Here is a 24,786-nt window from a genome sequence, read left to right on the forward strand (position 1 = left end):
TTTATTTTATTTTATTTTATTTTATTTTATTTTATTTTATTTTATTTTATTTTATTTTATTTTATTATTATTATTTTATTTTAAATTTATTTTATTTTGTTTTATTTTATTTATTTTTTAATTTAATTTAATTTATTTTATTTTAAATTACTACTTTAATGAAAAAAAAGCTATTACTAATGAGGTCCTAAGCTCACCCAGCACCATAGGATGACTGAATGAATATACCCCCATTATATTAATGTAGTCATCCCCTTTGTAACACATCGAAATATCCATTTCCGACCCTGCAACGTACATATATTTCGAATCGTTGTAAAATTCTAAGACGAATTAACGATGTTCGTCAGTTGTAATCACGCTACCGTCTTAAAAAATTGAGATATTGCACAGATTCGTATTTCTTGTACACGCAGCTTAAGTTTTTGAATGGTTCACATCGGACTATATTTGAATATAGTTGCCATATAGACCGATCTGGCGATTTAGGGTCTTAGGCCTATAACAGGCGCGATGATTACACGACTTCGCTGAAATTCGGAACTGTTAGTTGTATCATTACTCCCAACATCTGTCCCGAATATGGTCCATATGGGGATATATTTCGAAATAGCTGCCATAGAGACTGATCTTCAGCATTGGGGTCTAAAGACCAGAAATGGCGCATTTATTCTCAAATTTTGCTGAAGTTTTAATCAGTGAGTTACAATAAGGGCCTCGACATCCGACCCGAATATGGTGTATATCGGACCATATTTACATATAGCTGCCATATAGACCGATATGCCGATTTAGGGTCTTAAGCCTTTATTACCCGATTTTGCTAAAACTCATAACAGTGAGATCTATAAGACCATTTTTGGTTCGGACGGATATCGATGGTATTTTATTTTTATTTTTTTATATTATTTAATTTTATTTTACTGATATAAACGAATGGCAACGCTGGTTCCGCTCTCTTTCTTTTAGTTTTCTCCACAAGAGGTAAACAACGACACATCCTCCCAGTTAATGCGCCGCCTTTGGCGAGCGTGGCATAAAAACAATGAATGAAACTTGATATAGATTTATGACCATGTGTATGTGCATGTAAATATCTGATGTTTGACAATGAAAATACAAGTTTCTCTTCTCATATCCCTAACAAAAAAAAAGAATTAAGAAAATTGCAAAAACAACCACAAAAAAAATTTTGAAAAATCCCGCCACTGAAATGATTGTCTTTTTTTACAATAGTAGTGCTGTTGTTGTTGACTACCATCGTATCCACATTTGATGTTTGTGTAATGAAACACGATTCGTAGTATTTTCCCGATTTAGATTTTTTTTCGTTGCTCCAGTGATACTCTTCCTGTTTGTGGGAATGTATTGGTTGTACAAAGTTCATTTAAGTTAGTCTCTTTTGCAAAATTACCACAGTATAAGTGTTCACAGTTACTTATGCTTTATTGCTGTCTTTGTTATTGTTGTTGTTGCCATTGGTACTGCTACCAGCGTTGCCGTAGCCGTTGCCATTGCTGTTGCTTTGTATACATACACATATAGTATCAACAACATGTATGAGGCTTCTTCATGCTGCTGCGCCGATACATATTCAACACTTGTTTGTTTGTCGGCTATATAAACGACATCTCTGGAAACGACACGGACAAGAACTTAGATTATATACATGGTCACATTCAAAGCGTTTGGACGACGAAATTACGCAGAAGACCAAATCAAAAACAAAAATGATTTAAATATTAAAGAATTAATAAAAAAAAATAAATTTAAACAAATCCTTGCACAAATAAATACAAAATTTAAGAAAATTTTCTTTAAAAAAAAATGTTGACAAAATTTTCATGAAATCTCTGAATATAGTGAAACAAAAATTTTGTCTCACATCTTTTAGCGATGACAGGGAAAAAAATAAGAGTGTCTAAACAGAAGAGGGGAATTGGAATTTGTTTGAGAAGATATTGCTCAAGAAATAAGTAGCTTACAGTAAACGGCTGTTTGGTAGTAAGTGGTTAAGATTTCATATAAGCTTTGTACTAATGTTCCTAACTATAAATATTATGAACAATAAGCTGTATTACGGTAGGCCAGTCAGTCTGCAAAATTTAAAACTTTTTAAAATTTTTTATAATAAATATTTTAATAAAAGTTTCTTTAGAAAGAAAATTGTAACAAAGATTAAGAGAACACTTATAAATATTTTTTAATAAAAATTTTTATAAAATTAAAAAAAAATTTATAGCTTTTTTAAATAGAAGTAAACTTTTGACAAAAATTTCTACGGAAATAAAATTTAAAAAAAAGTCGTCTATAGAAATAAAATTTTTACAACATTTTTTACAAAATAATTTTTTAATAAAAATTTCTAAAAAAAATTAAAACTATCAAAATTTTCTGAATTAAATATTTTTAAAACTCTCTTTAAAAAAAGAAAATTCTGAGAACATTTTTTGACAAAAAATTTTATAAAATTAGTTTGGTTTTTCTTTGACAAAAATCTCTATTTCTTTCTCTTTTTTGGATTTGGATAAGATTTTTTCTTTTTCAGTTTTTAGCCTGTTACAGCGAAGATCACAAAATTTCACAATTTGTATTTGTTTTTCTTTCGAGGAGAGCTCAATGATCGGAGATTTTCTTTGCAAATGTAGAAGGAAAGCCAGAGATCGCAACCCACACCAACCACTATGGGAATGGACGAAAATATATATGGTAGCTATATTCCAATCTGAACCGATTTCGACCAAAATCTGGTGTGTAGAAGAAAGTTTACAAAATTTGCAGAAGATCGGGTGATGGGAACTATATCGAAATCTGAACATATTTCTAGCAAATTCCCCGTTAATGTCAAGACTTATAAGGGAATCCCTGCCCAAAATTTCGGTTTTCATGGGAACTATATCAGGCTATAGACCGACTTGAACAATTCTTACCAAAGATGTTGGAAACACAAACAAAACACGGTTTATATAGGAGATATAGCAGATTATAGACCGACCATACTCTGAAGTCGTAACAGAAGACTATGTGCAAAATTTCAGCCAAATCGGATAACAATTGCGGCTTCTACATGGGAGCTGTATGAGATTAATAACCAATTTAATAAAAAATAAATTAGGTTAGGTTGAAAAGAGGACGCAGATATAAATCCTCCCGATTCCACTATGGACATACACCTAAGCAAGTAATAGGCTTGTTGAGCACTCTAACTACAAAAAAGTAACCTCAAAACAAAAAATAAATAAATAACAAGTAAAAACGTGCTAAGCTGGGCCGGGCCGAATCTTATATACCCTCCACCATGGATCACATTTGTCGAGTTCTTTGCGCGGTATCTCTTTTTAAGCAAACAAAGAATAATGAATAAGAATTGTTATGCTATTGGAGCTATATCAAGTTATAATCCGATTGGGGACATAAATGAATTGAATGCTGAACATTTTAGAAGTCATTGTGTAATATTTCAGTCCAATCGGATAAGAATTGCGCCTTGTAGAGGCTCAAAAAGCAAAATTTGGGAGATGGGTTTATATGGGAGCTATATCAAAACAAGGACCGATTTGGTCCATTTACAATCCCTACCGCCCCCAACGGCTCAAAAAGTCAATATCCAAAATCGGTTTATATGGCAGCTATACCAGGTTATGAACCGATTTGAATCATACTTAGCACAATTATTAGAAGTGATACCGAAACACCACGTGCAAAATGACAGTACAATCGGATAAGAATTGCGCCCTCTAGAGGCTCAAGAAGTTAAGACCCAAGATCGGTTTAGATGGCAGCTATATCAAAACATGGACCGATTTGGCCCATTTACAATCCCAACCGACCTAATTAATAAAAAGTATTTGTATAAAACTTCAAGCGCCTAGCTTTACTCCTTTGAAAGTTAGCTTGCTTTCGACAGACGGACGGACATGGCTAGATCGACTTCAAATGGCATGACGATCAAGAATATATATACTTAATGGGGTCTTAGATGCATATTTCGAGGTGTTACGAACAGAATGACGAAATTGGTATAAAGAAATCAAATCGAAGAAACGCTTTATATGGGAACTATCTCCAAATCTGAACCGATATGACACATTTGCAATCCCCTAGGACCTACATAAATAAGATATATCTGTGCAAAATTTCAGTTCAGTTCAGCCATTATAGTGGTTTCCACAAACGGACGGACGGTCATAACGAATTCGACTTAGAATGTCAAGGCGATCATGAATATACAGGGTGGCTGATGAATATTGCTACAATGATGAATATTGCTACATTTTTTTTTCGGTGTATGGAATACATTTTTCTTTTATTCATGTTAAATTAAATTATTAAATTAATTATTAAATTATTATTAATTAAATTAATTAATTAATTAATTAAATTAATTATTAAATTATTATTATTAAATAGAAAAAAAGTTATTACATTTTTTTTTGGTAGCGGCTTTCATCAGCCACCCTGTATGTATATACTTTATGTCGTCGCAGATTGATCCAGATGACTGGATTAGTATTTCCCCAGTAATATGGTGGTGGGTATAAAAAATTTTACAAAATGTTTCTATGGCTATAAAACGTTGACAGCAAAAAAAAAAATTGTGAAAAAAAATTGTTTAAGCCAATGTTGATACGAGAATAGCTTCCTAAGAAATATTTGTAATTTTTTTTTTTTAAGAAAACTTCGTCCTTTAGCCCTCTCCTTATACAGCTTTTATTGTGTTCGAAACACTTTTACTCCTGTGCAAAATGTTTTTGTTATGCGGCGTCGTCTGTGCGTTGTTTAGCTTCAAAGATTCGGTTCATTTGTTACGCGCCTTGCGTCCGTGAAACAACGTATCCAACAACGTCGTTTAGACTAGTCTGGCTAGTGTAGTGTTTGTGTGTTATGATAATAAATCGAACAAAACAAAAATTCAAAAAATATTCCTTATTCAAAAGGTGTCATTTATAACGGAAATCCGAGCGCAATCAAGTCAAATCCATTCCTTTCATAATAAATGAAAATAATAAAAAATTATAAAAAAAAAACCAGCAAAAAAAAGAAAACAAAGCTAAGGCAGCAAGAAATTAATGCAAGTGGTTTAAAGTTAATTCAAATTGAAAATGAAAAATAATTCCTGAGTGTAAAGGTGTAGTGTCTGGTTCCTTGGAATCTGAAAAAAAAAACAATCCCTAAGTGTTGAGTGGTTGGTCCCCTAGCAGTTGATGGTCTCAGTGATAAGTGAAAATAGAAATTTGCGCCACAAAAGGCTTATCTTAGATATCAACAACAGTCACAATAACAACAGCAACATTACTATTTTTTATTCTTATTATTATTTATATATGATATAAATAATAATGATTGTCATTATACAAAGGATTACATGTCACGATAAATTGCCACCACCACCAATGTGAAAAAAGGTAAGTTGTCTCTTTGAATTGTATGTCATTAACATTGTAATGAATGTAATGAACTATCTCATACACAATACGAACAAACACACATGCCTGTGTATGTGTGTGTGTGCTCATACTCTCAATCAATCTATCACTGACCTACAAAACTAAAAGCAGGCACCTTACATGGGTACCATCATAATAATCATCATCATTGTTATCAACAACAACATCATTATCAGCTCTCAGCATGAGAGAGAGAGAGTATCAACAACAACAGAGATATCAACATTATCATATGAAAAGCATAGGCGGTATGAAGACAGACATAAACAATTAAATATCTATAAGGCTCTAAAGCAGAGTTGCCAATGAAGAAGCAAAAACAAAAAAAGAGTGAATTTTAATAAAATGCCTCAATATTAGAAATTACATTAAAATCATTTTTTTAGTATAACATTTTTGGCAAAACTCCAATTTTAGCTCCAATTTAGCACATTTTAAGTTTTCAAGCCTTATAAACAAAAAATGAAAAATGACAACCCTGTCTGCGGTATGTCTGTGTCACTCTGTCGCAGCATTGATTTAATTGATTGTAACATCCTCAATGAGACAACAAAAAAGCGCATCCATCACACACACACACTCACAAATACCCCTCTTGCTAGGCATAGGTAAAGCCTCAAATACAAACACACACACTCCCACTTTTTCTCTGTTTTAAGTTTAGTTCATATGATTTTGTATGTCACACATGAATGCGCAACAGTCAATGCATCAATAGCATAAATAAACCATTTAAATAAGAATAGTCTGTAAAGGGAATGGTGCCATTCTAAGGCTTTAAAAGAATTGCCATAAAAAACCTGCAGCATCAGTTGTTGCTCTGACCTTTTAACAGCATTTAATCATAGAAAGTGAAAACAATCTCTCATTTGTATGTTGCTAATAATATTAAATATTAAAGCATTTAGCTTTAATATTAACTATCTATTATGAACAAAGAAACTGCAGTTAAGGTATCCAAAAAAGATACTTTTTAAATAATTTAAAGGAAAAACCTGTAAGGAAGGGCAAAAGTCGGGCAGTACCGACTGTATAATACCCTACACCTACCCTATAAGTACTATGTGAAAGGTATATCCAATTCTGAAACAATTTTGATGGGCTCGGCGGAAGTTTTCAGATGGGTTATTATACAATCCTTATCACATTTGGAGTAAATATGTTCAATATGTAATAACTACGATTGACGACATATGTATGGAAGCTATATCTAAATCTGAACCGATTTCGAGCAAACTCAGATAGTGTGGTAGTCGTCGAGGAAAGCGTTGTACAAAAATTTGGCATGATTGGATAATAAATGCGCCTGCAGTGGCTCTAAGAGTGAAAATCGGGCGATATACATATATGGCAGCTATATCTAAATCTGAACCGATTTCTATGAATATCAACAAGAATGTCGAAAGTCAAGAGAAAATCCCTCGTACCCAATTTCAAGAGAATCGGTTAACAAATGACCATTTAATTGCATTATTACTGCAAATCGGACGAACATATATATGGGAGCTATATCTAAATCTGAACCGATTTCGAGCAAATTTTACAGATGTAGTAAAAGTCATCGAGGAAAGCGTTGTACAAAGTTTTGGGAAGATTGGTCAATAAATGCGCTTGCAGTGACCTTAGAAGTGAAAATCGGGCTATATATATATATGAGAGCTATATCTAAATCTGAACCGATTTCTATGATATTTACCAGCAATGTCGAGAGTCAAGAGAAAATCTTTCCTGTTGAATTTCGAGAGAATCGGTTAACAAATGACCATTTAATTACATTATTACTGCAAATCGGACGAACATATATATGGGAGATATATCCTATATCCTGAACCGATTTCGAGCAGACTTTACAGATATTGTAAAAGTAGTCGAGGAAAGCGTTGTACAAAGTTTTGAAGTTAAAATCGGGCGATATATATGACAGCTATATCTAAATCTTGACCGATTTCTGTGAAATTCACCAGTAATGTCAACCAGAGAGTCATAAGAAAATCCTTCGTGCAAATGTCGAGAGAATTGGTTAACAAATGACTATTTTATTGCATTATTACTGCAAATGGGACGAACATATATATGGGAGCTATATCTAAATCTGAACCGATTTTTTCCCATTTCAATAGACTTTGTCTATAGGCCGAAAAACATGCCTATACCAAATTTGAAGACGATCGGATGAAAACTTAGACCTGTAGTTTGTACACAAATTAACATGGACAGATGGTCAGACAGACGGACATAGCTAAATCGAATCAGATAACGATTCTGGGTCGATCGGTATGCTTATCAATGGGTCTATCTCTCTTCCTTTGGGATGTTACAAACAAATTCACTAAGTTATAACACCCTGTACCACAGTAGTGGTGTAGGGTACAAATAGTGCATTTATATAGCCACATTTTTTCAACACCAAAATATGAAAAAAATAAAATTTAAAGAATTTATAAATAAACCAAAAATACAGCGTTTATATTTAAGAAAAAAAAAAAACAAAAATAAAATATTTTCCAATAAAAGGTTGGTACTATATTAGCTTTTCGCGATATTTTTCGGTGATTACCTTTTTTTGGATAATAGCAAAAAAAACTTGCTGATTTAATTCAGTAGGACATTTCATCATTGCAAATTGCAAATTTTGCCCATGAACATTCCACTAAGGAGCAGGGGCAAACTTCTCACATTTCAATGAGTGCAATTTTTTTCTGAAGGTCTCGCCAGGATTCGAACCCAGGCGTTCAACGTCATAGGCGGATATGCTAACCTCTGCGCTACGTTGGCCTCCATTCATCATTACTTATGGTAAAAACTGAATGGAATTGTTCTTTTATTATTGCCATTTGTGTAGGGTTTCAAAAAAGTAATCGCAAAAAACAAGGGTTTTCAACGGTGAAAAACGAAAATAGTACCAGGAAAAAAGGCAAAACGCGTTGTATTACTTATTCTTCTGAAAAGCTCCACTTTAAATCTACTTGCTGCCGAGGCTCTATCTAAATCCATAGACTCCTTAAGAGTGTATTGTTTATATTCTATAAAACTTTGATAGTCGCAATAACTTTGTGTGTCTGCTGAGCATCCCTTTAAGAACGCAGGTTGACTAATGTATATGTTATCGGACCTATCTATCATTATTCCAATGTACATATGAATAACACTTTTAACTGAAATGTTGGAAGGCTTATTGGTCTTGAATACAACGTCCAGCTATCCTTAACACATTGCACTAAGATCCATATTCTGAACGATTGTAAAATCGTAAAAAAATAATTCAAAATTTTCTTCTTCATCTCAATACAAATCTGAACAAAATCTCAACAAATCCAAAAATAATAAAACAGTAGAACTTCCCTACAACGATTATTCTTTATAACGAATAAAAATTGAGAACACAACTTTTAACTAACTCTACAACGAATACTTATCTGTAACGAATTGCTTATAACGAAACTCTTCCAATGTTGATCATTAAAGCACTTGTTACATTTTCATTGACTTCTACGACAAGTTTCAAGTAGGGTAAGTTCTCCTATGTTCGGCATGTTCCAATAACCGACACTTTTGTTTTATAAACTCACATTCCTAAGAAAATTTAAAAATTTATATTAAAACAAGTAAAAGCGTGCTAAGTTCGGCCGGGCCGAATCTTATATACCCTCCACCATGGATCGCATTTGTCGAGTTCTTTTCCCGGCATCTCTTCTTAGGCAAAAAAGTATAAAAGAAAAGATTTGCTCTGCTATTAGAGCGATATCAAGTTATGGTCCAGTTTGGACCACAATTAAATTATATGTTGGAGACCTGTGTAAAATGTCAGCCAATTCGAATAGGAATTGCGCCCTTTGGGGGCTCAAGAAGTATTGTAAAATAGAGAGATCGATTAATATGGGAGCTGTATCGGGCTATAGACCGATTCAGACCATAATAAACACGTATGTTGATGGTCAAGAGAGGATCCGTCGTACAAAATTTCAAGCAAATCGGATGATAATTGCGACCTCTACAGGCTCAAGAAGATCAAGATCCCAGATCGGTTTATATAGCAGCTATATCAGGTTATGAACCGATTTGAACCTTATTTAACACAGTTTTTAAAAGTAAGAATAAACTACGTCATGGAAAATTTCAGCCAAATCGGACAGGAATTGCGCCCTCTAGAAGCTCAAGAAGTCAAGTCCCAAGATCTGTTTATATGACAGCTATATCAGCTTATGAACTGATTTGAACCATATTTGGCACAGTTCTTGGATATCATAACAAAATACTTCGTGCAAAAACGCATTCAAATCGGATAAGAATTGCGCCCTCTAGAGGCTCAAGAAGTCAAGACCCAAGATCGGTTTATATGACAGCTATATCAGGTTATAAACTGATTTGAACCATACTTGGCACAGTTGTTGGATATCATAACAAAACACGCCGTGCAAAATTTCATTCCAATCGGATAAGAATTGCGCACTCTAGAGGCTCAAGAAGTCAAGACCCAAGATCGGTATATATGGCAGCTATACCAAAAAGGCAAAATCCTTAATCTGCCGACTACTGATACACTTACCTTATACACCCAGCAAAGCTCGTATCTATTGAAGAAAAGTGCCAGTGCAAAAGAAGGATTATCGGCATGAACACTCTCAAATATTTCAAAAAAAAAAACAGAAACGCCATTCGTAATTTACTGAATCCATAACGCAGAATGTAGAACGTTAGGGTGTCTGAGATGCCATATAGTCGGTTAGAATCGAATCACCTCGGCTTTAGTTTTGTTTTTGTTTTAATTTGTTGAATGCTTTTCAAAATTTTTGCTGTAAAGTGCTCAAAAATCCCTACAAAAAGTCCACTTGATGCAATATCTTCTCCGGTCTCGGGGAATTTCGATTTTTAATTTTGTAAATTTCTGCCGAGACAGGCTTCCTAAAAAATTTTTTGCACAAAACCATATATGTAACCTCCTCTACATCCAATTTATTAAAGAATGACGATTTTGAAACCATCTTTGCCCCAAATGGGTATTTGGGTATTGTAGAAAAAAATGAATGTAGCTTTTATATTTTGTTTTTTTTTTTTTTTGTTACTTAGGTCAAATTAAACCTAGTTTTTGCTCAGTGTCTCTATAACAAAATTGTTCCACAAAAAACCAACAATTTTATCTTCATTTGATTTTAGAAAATATTTTCAAAAATAAACTTCTGCTGATATTTTGATATTTTTTATGGAATTTTTACAAAAAGGATGGCACTTTGAATTCTATTTTTGTTTCATATTGTTTAAAATTAAATCAGGCATTAAGGCAAAATGTTGTGTTTTATATATGCCACCTTCGGTACATTATGGCGTATGAGTATTTATACATGCTTGTAAACCATACGCCACCGAACTTTATCTTCAGGCCTTATCCCAATATACCATCACAATACAACCAGTTGAATCTAAGAGTTTGTATGAGTATGTGTGTGTATGTACGCATCATATACACACACATTCAACTGGTATTTTATAGATGTTTGGCTTTGTTTTGGTTTTTATTTATTGTCGATGCATGTTTCGGCTTTTACCATAGTTGTAGTTGCTGTTCATCGATGCTCTCTATACGACATATTTTATTCAATTACGAGTGTGTGCCATATAAACTAACGAACACCCATAAACTCACACAATAAACCTACACACTTGATTCACACACGACTTTCACGAGTGCCTTTATGTGGTTTGACCTTTTTTTTATTGTTTTGTTATGGAGCTTGGGTAACCCTACAAAGATTTTATAATTTTACCCAGACTCTTACTCACTCCCAAGGCACACATGTGTTTATAACAAACATTTGCACTCTTCATAGAGAAACATACAAAAGATAGGGAGAGTGGGAGAAAGAGAGAGAGAGAAAGAGCGAACTCTGATTGACATGTGTATTTGCCAGGTGACTTTGCTTAAAGAAGTATTTGCTGGTGATGTTATTGTTTGGGGCTGGCTGACATTTTCTAAGGCTTTGGCAATAACTTGATATCAAAGAAAATGTCAAAATACAAATACAAACGCCAAAAAAAGATTTATAGCGACAAGAATAGACGTTCTCGCTTAGTTTCAAAAAAGAAAGAATTTTTTTTTTTAAGTTTAATAATTTTTGTATTGAAAAACAAGAGAGCCATTATAGAACAAAAAATTCTTTAAATAAATATTTGCTGTAAATTTCCTTTATTAAAAAGTTTGCAAGAACATATTCTTCCTACTTTTGTTTGACACTGTTCACTAACATTTGATTGATTTTTTTTCTTCCTGTCTCTCACCTTCAGTGCTTTGTTACATACACTTATCCAATGTACTTGACATGATTCCCTAGTTGGCAGACTGAAAACTCCTAACAATTCAGACACCACTTCCTACTTTCGACTTCCGGCATGTGCCAACTATTTTTTTTGTAATAAATCATGCTCATAGACATACATAAAACATATTCATTGACTTGGCTTTGGCTTGACTCACAAAATTCATAAAGTATTTGCACTTTAGAAAGGTTTCTTTAAATGAAAAAATTTTAACCGAGAAAAATTTTAATATCTATTTTAAATTAGGATGATAAATTAAAAAAAAAAAATTTTATATGATTTCAAATACAGTCTATTTATAGATGTCATATAGACGAAACAACCTATTTAACTTCTAGGGTTTACAGAAGTATTTTTTTACACGAGCTCTATGAGTCGTAGTAGACTTTTAGATAACTTTGCCGAATGCAATATACATTAGACCATATCTGGTGATGGCTGCCTTATGGAACAATTTCGCTTAAATTTAAGACAGATTTCACTTTTATCCAATCTATGAAATTATGTCTCACAGTTCACTTGTTTTCTCTTTAAGTTTCCATCTAGATGTTATTTTGTAACTGACAATGCAGTGGCAACATAGGATATTTGACTGTCAGCTTGCAAGCTAGAAATATTGAAGGACATTCTTTTAATATTTGTTTAAAACATTGAAAAGGAAATTAAATCTTCACACAGCAACAGAACCACAATGGGAATCCATACATTCTAAGTGATTTCACCATGATGACCAATACTATTAACCTATGAAAAGCATGTACACACCTGTGTTAGCTAATAAAGTATTCAATGAGGAAATATTAGGTAGGGTAAGCTCATGACTATACATTTATTTAAAATGCAAATCGAGCGATTCATACATGCATGATACATGCAGATAGATTAAGACCAGCAACGAAACATCCGTGCCAAGTTATGTGCAGATCGATCGGTTGAAAATTGTAGTTACTACGGCCATTTAAGTGCAGATCGGGCGATACATATATATCTGAATCGATTTTGGTGAAATGCAGATATGTTAAGATAAGCAAGAAAACGATCCATGTCTTATTTTGTGCAGATAGGTTGAAAATTTTAGTTACTACGGCCATTTAAGTACAAATCGGGCGATACATATATATGGGAGCTATATCTAAATCTGAACCGATCTTGATAAAATTTTGCAAATATGTTAAGACCGGTAACAAAACACTCCGTGCCAAATTTTGTGCAGATCGGTTGAAAATCGTCCTTACTACGGCAATTTAAGTGCAAATTGGGCGATAAATATATATGGGAGCTGTATCTAAATCTGAACCGATTTTTATCAAAATCAATAGCGTTCGTCTTTGGGCGAAAAATGTGATATGTGCATAATTTCGTGATGATTGGGCAATAAATACGACCTACACTTTGATTGCAAGAATAAATGGACTTACAGACGGACAGACGGTTATGGCTAAATCGAATCAGAAAGTGATTCTGAGTCGATCGATAAATGGGTCCGGCTCTTCTCCTTCTTAGTGTTGCAAACAAATGCACAAATCAAAATAATACCCGGTACCGCAGTGGTGGTGTAGGGTATAAAGAGGATGTTGAAGGGCCTAACACAACTCATTGTCCCAAATTTCAACGAAATGGGACAATAAATGCGCCTTATAGGGGCCAAGGGCCTTTATATCGAGTGATCGGTTTATATGGCAACTATATATGTCTGAGGGCCTAACACAATTCACTGTTCCAAGATTCGGCGAAATTGGACAATATATGCACCTTTTATGGACCCAAGACTTTAAATCGAGATCTATATCCAAATCTGGACCAATCTGTCCCAAATTGAAGAAGGATGTCGACACAACTCATTGCCCCAAAATTCGGCGATATTTGGCAATAAATGCGCCTTTTATGAGCCCAAGACCTTAAATCGGCATATTGGTATATATCGCATCTATATCCAAATCTGGACCGATCTGGCCCAAATTGAAGAAGGATGTCGTAGGGTCTAACACAACTCACTGCCCCAAAATTCGGCGAAATTTGGCTATAAATGCGCCTTTTATGGACCCAAGACCTTAAATCGAGAGATCGGTCTATATGGCAGCTATATGTAAATCTTGATCGATCTAGGCCAAATTTCAGAAAGATGTCGAAAGGCCTAACGCAACTCACTGTCTCAAATTGGCCCATTAATGAGCCAAAAAAAAATTTTATCGAGAGATCTGTCTATATGGCAGCTATATCCAAATCCGGACCGATCTGAACCAAAGTGAAGAGCCTAACACAGCACACTGTCCCAAATTTGGCGAAATCGGGCAATAAATGTGCTATTTTATGGGCCTTAGACCTTAAATCGAGAGATCGGTCTATATTGCAGCTATATCGAAATCTGAACCGATCTGTGCCAGAAAGATGAAGAGGGGCCTTAACACAACACACTGTTTCAAATTTCGGCGCCTAATAAACGCCCCATTAATGGGCCGAAAAAAAATTTTATCGAGAGATCGGTCTATATTGCAGTTATATCCAAATCTGGACCGATCTGAGACAAAGCGAATGGGCCGAACACAGCTCACTGTCCCAAATTTGGCGAAATCGGGCAGTAAATGCGCTGTTTTATGGGCCTATGACCTTAAATCGAGAGATCGGTCTATATGGCAGCTATATCGATATCTAAACCGATCTGTGCCAGAAAGATGTCGAGGGGCCTTAACATAACTCACTGTTTCAAATTCCGGCGAAATCGGACAGTAAACGCGCCTTTTATGGGTCCAAGACTTTAAATTGAGAGACCGGTCTATATGACAGCTATATCCATATCAGGACCGATCTACGTCAAATTAAAAAAGCATATCGAAGGGCTTAACACAACTCACTGTCACAAATATCAACAAAATCGGACAATAAATGCGCCATTTATGGGTCCAAGACCTTAAATCGGGAGATAGGTCTATATGGCAGCTATATCCAAATCTGGACCGATCTGGGCCAAATTGAAAAAAAATTTCGAAAAGTCTAACACAACTCACTGTCCCAAACATCAGCAAAATCGGACAATAAATGCGCCATTTATGGGCCCAAGACCTTAAATCGGCAGATCGGTATATATGGAGGCTATATATAGTCCGATATAGCCCATCTTCGAACTTAACCTGCTTATGGACAAAAAAAAAAGAACCTGTGCAAAGTTTCATCTCAATATCTCTATTTTTAAAGACTGTAGCGGGATTGCAACAGACAGACGGACGAACATGGCTAGATCGTCTTAGATTTTTACTCTGATCAAGAATATATATATATTGGGTTGCCCAAAAAGTAATTGCGGATTTTTCATATAGTCGGCGTTGACAAATTTTCTCACAGCTTGTGACTCTGTAATTGCATTCTTTCTTCTGTCAGTTATCAGCTGTTACTTTTAGCTTGCTTTAGAAAAAAAGTGTAAAAAATGTATATTGATTAAAGTTCATTCTAAGCTTTATTAAAAATGCATTTACTTTCTTTTAAAAAATCCGCAATTACTTTTTGGGCAACCCAATATATTATAGGGTCGGAAATGGATATTTCGATGTGTTGCAAACGGAATGACAAAATGAATTCGGTGGTGGGTATAACGAAAATACGGTTTATCCACGAAGGACCTATGGGACTTTAAAACGGTTGCATCGGATATAGTACAAGGCATGCGATTAGCTTATAAAGCAAAGTAGATCTACGAAAGACCCTAATGTCAAATGTTACCAATGTGGCCCGCAACAACTTTGCTTTTATTTCAATCCAGTTATTTTATTTAATTTATTGATTTGAATTTTAGTATCTTTAAAACCTTAATTAATTTCAAAGAAATCTTTTTGTTTTAAACCCTTTTATATTATTTTTTTTTTTATTATATATATTTTTGTTTTTCATTTTAATTTATTCGACAACTGACCCACCTTTTTAAAGAAAGCCCTTCTTTTCCCCGTTATGCGTAGCACTGTTGAAAGCTTCTGTAAAATGACAAGCAATGTTGTTCTCAGAACAGACTGCTAGCTGTCCTTTACTGAACACAAACTCATTCATTGAGCAACAAGCCACATGAGGGTACTCGCATGCATCTTGATTATGTTGTAGTTGAGAGTGTGTGTGTGTTGTACACAAGTACTCACTCACATGTCTCAGACACGGCAATCAACACTAACAACAAACGGCAATTGTTTTAAGAGAAAGTTTTCCCTTGCTCTTAATTGGCAACTAGTGAACAGATAATTCACTTAATCAAACTTCATGAGCACAAGTGACAAGCCAAGGTGTCCGTTGTCCACTCAAATGATGTGTAACAAAAAATCAAATATGTGTAAAGGTATATGTGCGTGTTAATCTAATTATGTTTTTTTTTAATCTGTTTCACTATTCAATCTACAGAACTAAACAAAAAATACTACCTTACTAATCCTGGAAAGAAAGTTTGTATTTCTTCGAAATATTTCAATACACGGGCTTAGCTTAAATAAATTTTTAAAAAATAAACAATGCACCATAACTTAGTTAAAAAAGAAACAAATTAAAGCTTATTGTATGTAAATTCAGTGAAGTATGTGTACAAGTATGTACACCGAGTTTATATTAACATTTATTATGTTTTGCTAGCATTTTTCACAGTAAAAAAGGTTTCATGAAAACCTATCAATGCCCTGACTCGATGACTGACTGGCTGGTGCTACGACCACCATCCAGGATACCATGAATTTTTCGTTGCTGAGTTGGTCTTTTGATGTTACCTTCAATTTGAGCGTGCTAATGCTACCATATATTGCAGTAGATACTTAAGAAAAAAGTAATGGAAAAACAAAATATTTTAGTATAGAAAGTAGGAACTTTTTATTTTAGTACTAGTTGGACCAAAGAAGTAATTAAAAAAACAAAAATTTTTCCTGGTAACTATGCAACCTGGCAAAAGGTAATAAAAAACCCATAACACCAGCGACTTTTTAAAAAATGAGCAAGTTTCACATATGGTAATTAGTGGAAAAATATAATAGGTGACTAAAGTAAGTAAGATTTGTGGACTTAACATAACATAACATAACATAACATAACATAACATAACATAACATAACATAACATAACATAACATAACATAACATAACATAACATAACATAACATAACATAACATAACATAACATAACATAACATAACATAACATAACATAACATAACATAACATAACATAACATAACATAACATAACATAACATAACATAACATAACATAACATAACATAACATAACATAACATAACATAACATAACATAACATAACATAACATAACATAACATAACATAACATAACATAACATAACATAACATAACATAACATAACATAACATAACATAACATAACATAACATAACATAACATAACATAACATAACATAACATAACATAACATAACATAACATAACATAACATAACATAACATAACATAACATAACATAACATAACATAACATAACATAACATAACATAACATAACATAACATAACATAACATAACATAACATAACATAACATAACATAACATAACATAACATAACATAACATAACATAACATAACATAACATAACATAACATAACATAACATAACATAACATAACATAACATAACATAACATAACATAACATAACATAACATAACATAACATAACATAACATAACATAACATAACATAACATAACATAACATAACATAACATAACATAACATAACATAACATAACATAACATAACATAACATAACATAACATAACATAACATAACATAACATAACATAACATAACATAACATAACATAACATAACATAACATAACATAACATAACATAACAAACCACCCAACTTTGGTTAAATATTGGTCTTTCTTACAGCTATATCCAAATATAGCTCGATCTGAACCATATGGAACATATGGCCTTATGGCCTTACACAACTCACTGTCTCAAATTTCAGCAACATCGGATAATAAATGTGGCTTTTATGGGCATAAAACTTAAAATCGGCAGATCGGTCTATATGGGGGCTATATCAAGATATACTACGATAAAGCCCATTATCGAACATAACCTGCCAAAGGACAAAAAAAAAAGTTTCAGCTCGATTTCAACAGACAGACAGACACACGGACGGACGGACAGACGAATGGACATGGCTAGATCGTCTTAGATTTTTACGACGATCAAAAATGGTTGCCTTTTATATTTCGGGATTAGAGAACAAAAACATATATTCATCATCGAAAATCGCTTTATTGTTTTTCAAATTGTTCCCCATTAAGATCTATACACTTTTGCATGCGTTTAAACCAATTGTCAAAGCACTTTTGCCACTCTGATTGAGATATCTCCAAAACATGCATCAACGGCTTCTTCAGGTGCCGTCAAACATTGACCTCTCATTTTATTTTTTACGTACGGGAATAAAAAGAAGTCATTCGGTGCCAAGTCACGACTATATGGCGGATGACTCATCAAATCGATCCTTGATCCTTATTTGCAAAAATTAAGTTAAGTTCGTCGATGCACTGCTGTTGAGTTAATACAGATCGATATACGATTCAATTCCATTCTTTTGCGAGATAAATACTTTTGGCAAGATGAAAAATGCCAAGATTTACGATAAAGTGCGCCCCGGAAGCGGAGTTTGTTGCGTGCTTGGATTACCAGTGCAGGTCGTGAGTTCGATTCCCGCCAGAAGCTTTGGTCTGTCGCTACTGTGGTTTGCCAATGGACTTAAAATTGTCTACGTGAGTCTGTAAAGGACTGCCACTCTTACCTAACGTAACCTAACCTACGATAGAGCTGTGGGTTGGCAGATTGGAACACAAGGGTTGTCCAATCCCAAAATATAAAAGGCAACCCTTGTATTATCCGTTCCCCGGATTTGACTTCTTGAGACCCTAGAAGCCTCAATTTTCCCCTGATTTAGCTGAAATTTGGCACAAAGACTTCCGTTATGACTTCCAACATCGGTGCGATGTATGATTTGAATCGGTCTATAAACTATATAGCCCCCATATAAACGGATCACCGGATTTAACTTCTTGAGCCTCTAGAAGACTCCATTTCCACCAATTCTGTTCTGACTTCCAATATCCGTGCCAAGTATATTCCATTCAAATACAAGCTAACTTAATAAGAATAGGATTTTAGCGGAATCCAATGCGGTGGTTGCCCAAGATTCGGCCCGAACGAACTTAGCACGTTTTTATACCCTCCACCATAGGATGGGGGTATACTAATTCCGTCATTCCGTTTGTAACACCTCGAAATATGCGTCTAAGACCCCATAAAGTATAGATTCTTTTCATCGTCATGACATTTAAATCAATCTAGCCATGGACGTCCGTCTGTCGAATTCGTCATTCCGTTTGTAACACCTCGAAATATACGTCTAAGACCCCATAAAGTATATATTCTTTTGAGCGTCATGACATTTAAGTCGATCTAGCCATGGACGTCCGTCTGTCGAAAGCACGCTAACTTTCGAAGAAATAAAGCTAGGCGTTTGAAATTTTGCACAAATACTTCTTATTAGTGTAGGTCAGGTGGGATTATAATTGGGCCAAATCGGCCTATGTTTTGATATAGCTGCCATATAAACCGGTCTTGGCTGAAATCTGATCTGACTGAAATTTTGCACGTGGTGTTTCACTTCCAACACTTGCGCTAAATATGGTCCTAATCGGTTCATAACCCGATAATCCCGATTAGACTTCTAGAGCTTCCAGAGAGCGTAATTCTCATCCGATTCGGCTGAAATTTCGCACATATCGTTTTGGTCCAAGTATGGTCTAAATCGATCGATAACCTGATAAAGCTGCCATGTAAACCGATCTCCCAATTTGATTTTCTGAGCCTCTGGAGTGTGCTATTATTACTCGACTTGCCTGAAATTTTGAAGGTGGTGTTTTTCTATGACTTCCAAAAGCCATGACAAGTACGGTCCATATTGGTTTATAACTTGATATAGCTCATATATATTTGAAAAGGTCATTCATAGAATTTAACAAAAGGGATCCATGGTTGAGGGTATTTAAGATTCGGAATTTAGCACGCTTTGACTTTTTACATGATATTTTTTATTTGAAGTTCACCCTCATACGTTTTGTGGCTCGTTTACATATTTCAAATGCATTTTTTGACAATTTTGTGTCTCAGCGATTTCCCTCTTTAGAGGTGTTCCATAATACGATGTCATTTTGTAGGCATGGGCAGGGTGAGAGAAAGAGAGAAAAAAACAAACCTACCTGTTGCTGCTTCGGGTTGCACCTGTTGCTTAACGGTATCAATTAGCTTGTGACCAACACTGTTGCCACCTTCATTTGCTTTATACACATCATGCTGCGAAGCGATGCTACCCGAGAAACTTGCATCACTGTCACAGGCAGCAGTTTTCAAGGGTGTGGCCTTATAAAGCAATGCGCTAGGCATGGGCGGGGGTGGTGGTGGCGGTAGCATAGGCGCTGCTTGTTGGGACCTGAGCTCAACGGACGACGGCTCAGTCTTTAGATTCTTTAAGTGTTCTAATTCACTTTCTGCCGCATCGGCTCTGGCCAAAGCTTTGCGTAACTCTTCTTCCAATATGGATAATTTTAATTGCAATGTTTTTAGTTCATCGTTAGTATTTTTTTCTATAGCCGCTTCCAAAAGGTTTTGCTACGAAGGTTTTGGTCCCGACCAAGGATATGGAGGTAAGTTACCATATGGGTGAGAGAGAGAGAGAGACGGAGAGAGATAAAGAAAAAAGAAGGGGGGAGATACAAAATACAAAATGTTAGGAGTAATTAGTAGATTCATTCATGGTCTAAACCAGCGAGGGCTGGCTTGGGTCTGGGCTGGGAGGTACTACAATAGGTTAAGGGTCTTATATACGAGCAACATTCTACATACTAGATACATTTTTAACGGTGGCAACTCTTACATCTATAGCCCAATGATTTTATATGCATATGTCGTCTATATTGGTTTTCAAGATTTTTTAATTTTGTCCACTTAAAACCGTAGTATTCGTAAATGAAAATCAATATAGACAGTTTTAACCAGGACAATTGATTTTATAAATAAATATGAATGACATATAAGAAACTTCTCTTAAGCCTTGCCATATTGAGTTAAATTTCGAAAGCATTTTAAGCCGGTAAGCTGTCTAGGATTGCCACCAATTGAATTTGTATTTACAGGCAAAGCTAAACCTTCATACTTATTCCCAATTGTCCCGCCAATACTTGTGAAACCCCAAAATGTTAGTAGCTAATTAAATTTAAATAAAATTAAAACACAAGAACAACAACAACAACAAGTTATATTAGCATCAAGGACAACTTCTTGCATTGTCTTGCCTTGATTTCATTGTCTTCTTTGCCATCATCTTGCGGTGGTAAATCGACCTATCAAACGACCGACCTTCACCATTATTCGTTTGTGTGTTATTATGTTTACAACAGTCTGGCTACGATTACTGAGGGTGATGAGAGTAACTGGTTACTTTGCTGCTTTATTTACACTGCACTACCAATACCACTACATATATATGTATATATATATATACAATGTATAGTACATATATATATATATATATATATACAAAATGTTTCGCTGCCCTGTTGTGGTTTCTTGTACACCAATGCTACTAAGAGAAGATTAGTTGGGTGGTTGGGAGAGAGAGAGAGAGAGAGAGTAAGGCAGAGAAGAAAGTCGCTTATGTTGTTGTTGCTGCCCACGCCGCCACCATTTTTCTACACAAACGCATAACGGGAAGTGTGTTGAGAATAATTTCTATGGTGAGATGTTTACATTTTGTTGTTGATGTTTGATACATATTTTTTTTCATTTTGACTTTGAGGGGGAGATTGTTTGGGTGGCTGGCTCTCTTCCACTCAGCATTGCTAGAAGAACTTATTGTTTCTCTGCTGAGTAAGTGGGTGGTATGGATGATGATGGTGGTGGTGTTGTTGGTGTAGGCGTTTGTGGAGTTGGGTTACCCTTAAATATATTTATGTTTCGGAAGAAACCCGATACACGCTTCAAGCCCTAATTTACCAATTTAAATATTTTTAGTGTTTGGTGAATATAATTGCGTTGGTACTGTACATTTCAATTTTGTATATGTGTGTGTATGAATCATTTTATTGTATGGTTCTTTGAAATGAATTTAAAATATTTTCAAAATAATTTGGCAATATGTGTTTTTGTGTCGCCTTTTTGGCTTTAAACCCAAACAAATGATGATCCAGTGTTTTTATCGTACAAAATTCTTGAGCCATCAGACAATGCAAAATGGTTTAATTTGTATATTCACAAAATTATTCAGAGAATATTTTTGACAAAATGCCTAAAAAAAAAATTTGGAGGCCAGCGTGGCGGAGAAGTAAGCATGTCCGCCTATGATGCCAGACGCCTGGGTTCAATTGTTAGCGTCAACATAAAAAAACCAGTAAGGAAAGGCTAAAGTGGGGCGTAGCCGACTATATACCACCACCGAGTCTAAATACTACTTTTAATAAATAGAATCTATGTCTAAATTTTGTCAGACATTTATTTTGTATACTTAATGAAATATCGAATAGAACAGCGAGATGTTTTTGCAATACAACTCGAATTCTGGCTACCTCAGTTTTAAAGGCAAATATCGGCTAAAAATATATATGTATGGGAGTCTAGGCACTCCGGTAGCCGAGTTGGAGGCGTGCTCGGATTGCCATAGCGGGGATCGTGGGTTCGATTCCACCCAGAGACCTTGTTCTGTTGCTACTGTGGTATAACAATGGACTTAAAATGATCTAAGTGAGTCTGTAAAGGACTGCCACGCTTACCTAACCTAACCTTCATATAAATCTGGACCAATTTGGCCAAACGAAACACCTCGTGGAAAATTTGGTAAAGATCGGACCAAAATTGTGGCTTCCACAGCCTTTATAGGTCAAATCAGATCAAAGATTTATATGGGAGCTATATCTAAATCTAATCCGATTTTGATGAAATTTTGCACACGTGTTAAGACGTCTCACAAAATGGACAATAGAGAGGAATTGCATTCCGTAGTTGCTCAAGAAGTCAAATTGTAAATAGGTCATAGCAAAGCAAATTGACCGACCGGTAATGATTTACGGTGATGGGTCATCACGGTCATTAATGCTGAGTTTCAATAGGTTTATAGGTTTCTCCATTGCATCTCGCGCGGAACTGCAGATAACAAAAATTTACCATCTGCGAGAGGATATGGCAGATTCTTAAGTTTAATGATCATTGTGAACTTAAACAAGTTTTCCTAAGCTGGCATTAGAGGAATCTTCCGAACTTCCAACTTACCAAGCTGAAGATACCGGCACTTAGGTGTCCACACAATACCAGACATGAACCAACTTAGGGGCGTGGTATGGAAAACAATTAAGGATTTTACATTTAAATTTTCTTTTTCGAGGTTACTTTTTTAGTATGTAATGCGCACAAGCCGATTACTGGCTTAGGTGTATATCCATAGTGACATGGAATTGAAACTAACCTAAGTCTGTTTGTTTGCCATTAGGTAATGCCATTTGCCAACCTGTCAAAACAATACGATTTGAGCAAGCAATTGTATAAATAATTGGTTTAATTTTATTTTGCCATTCACAATAGAGGATTTCAGCGGGTGGCCACACTTATTTGTGAGAGTCAATGTCAATCCTGACGACAGATGTTCTACATAAGTCTGCACTGGTAATTTATGCAGAACTTCGTTGTTTTGGACAGATATAAATTTGCTCTAGCACAACTAGGAATCACTATTGACTGCTTCGATGGAAGCAGCCATATTGATGGAAGCATGGCCAGATCTGGAACTTAATACCATAGTGGCTACTAAAACAACAACCATAGAACCAAAACGCCTGGAATTACACTTTAGTTATTCTGACAACAAGTGTGTGGTATTCAGCCAGTTTAATTTCTCTACAAAGAGATGTCGCCCATCAGCTCCTCATTCGGGCTTGACTATAAAAGGTCTCTTTTTTAAGCTAAATTTATTGCCAATTTATTGCCAATTTCTTTGAAAAATTAGATGTTTTCGATGAATTGAAGAAGGAGTCGAGTAACAAATAGATAGTGGTTTTTGGCGGTTAAATCGGACAGCACTTATTCATAATGGAAAGATCGATCCGAAATGCCAGCATAAGCCTTTTTTTATTTTAGTACTACACAGCAGAGGCCACGTATCGCGGAGGTTAGTATAATTGCCTATGACGCTAAACGCCTGGGTTCGAATCCTGGCGAGAACATCGTAAAAAAGTTTCAGTCGTGGTTATCCCCTCCTATTGCTGGCGACATTTGTGGCCGTTCAGGCTCGGCTATAATCGAATCGGGCAGCAATCATTGATATGTGAGAGTTTGCCCCTGTTCTTTAAAGGAATATTCATGTTCATTACTATAGAGCACAGTGCAGTGAAAATTTTATGGAAATGAAATTTATCAAGTAAAATATAATAACGTATGGGTTTCTAGTTCAGAATTATGTAAAATCTGCCTCCGGGATTGCCATGACATGTTTTTTCATAATTAAGTGTGGCCAACTGCATATATACATGCATCTATTGTGAATGTTATTCTGTCATTCACAGTAGTTGTGTTTATTCAGCTAAAGCCAATTATTTATAGAACAGGTAAATCAATTAAGGCTAAGAATGACGCATATAGAGGACCCCTGCAGCCAATATCAACACGTGGGATATCGAAATCGTTATGGCCCTCTTAAGCATGCGGATGTGTTTTCGTTTAAGGCTCAGATCTTTAAGGTACAGGTCTCGTCCAGTCCCTATCGATTTTCTGCAGAGGTTAAGTTGGAGCCCAATAGGAAATTGACTCTTTCCCCGTGAAGTTAGTAGATAATACCGGTACAAAAATTCTAATCGGAAATTTTTTCATCCTCAACTTTGAAATGAAATGTGGTAACCAATTTTTTTTCTTCTTTTGTAAGATTTTAAATTTGTTTACCCTTAAACCATTTTACATGTCTGATGGCACAAAAGTGTGTCTTGCGATATATGTATGTATAT

General features: G+C 34.9%; 1 protein-coding gene across 4 annotated transcripts in view; it reads right to left on the bottom strand.

The window, feature by feature from the left end:
• LOC106080529 (myosin-2 heavy chain, non muscle) overlaps positions 1–24,786 on the bottom strand; it is a 103,280-nt gene that overhangs the window by 13,500 nt on the left and 64,994 nt on the right. For 2 of the 4 annotated variants that reach the window (XM_013241920.2, XM_059362032.1), the window contains exon 7: positions 20,005–20,413. The exons of 1 other annotated variant lie outside the window; for it this stretch is intronic. In XM_013241920.2, the coding sequence (XP_013097374.2) occupies positions 20,005–20,413 (409 nt within the window). Of the gene's footprint in view, positions 1–20,004; positions 20,414–21,097; positions 21,788–24,786 lie in introns of those variants that run through there. One more of the 4 variants, XM_059362033.1, reaches the window with a different exon arrangement.

This window comes from Stomoxys calcitrans, chromosome 2, assembly GCF_963082655.1.
Source record: "Stomoxys calcitrans chromosome 2, idStoCalc2.1, whole genome shotgun sequence".
NCBI classification, from domain to species: domain Eukaryota; kingdom Metazoa; phylum Arthropoda; class Insecta; order Diptera; family Muscidae; genus Stomoxys; species Stomoxys calcitrans.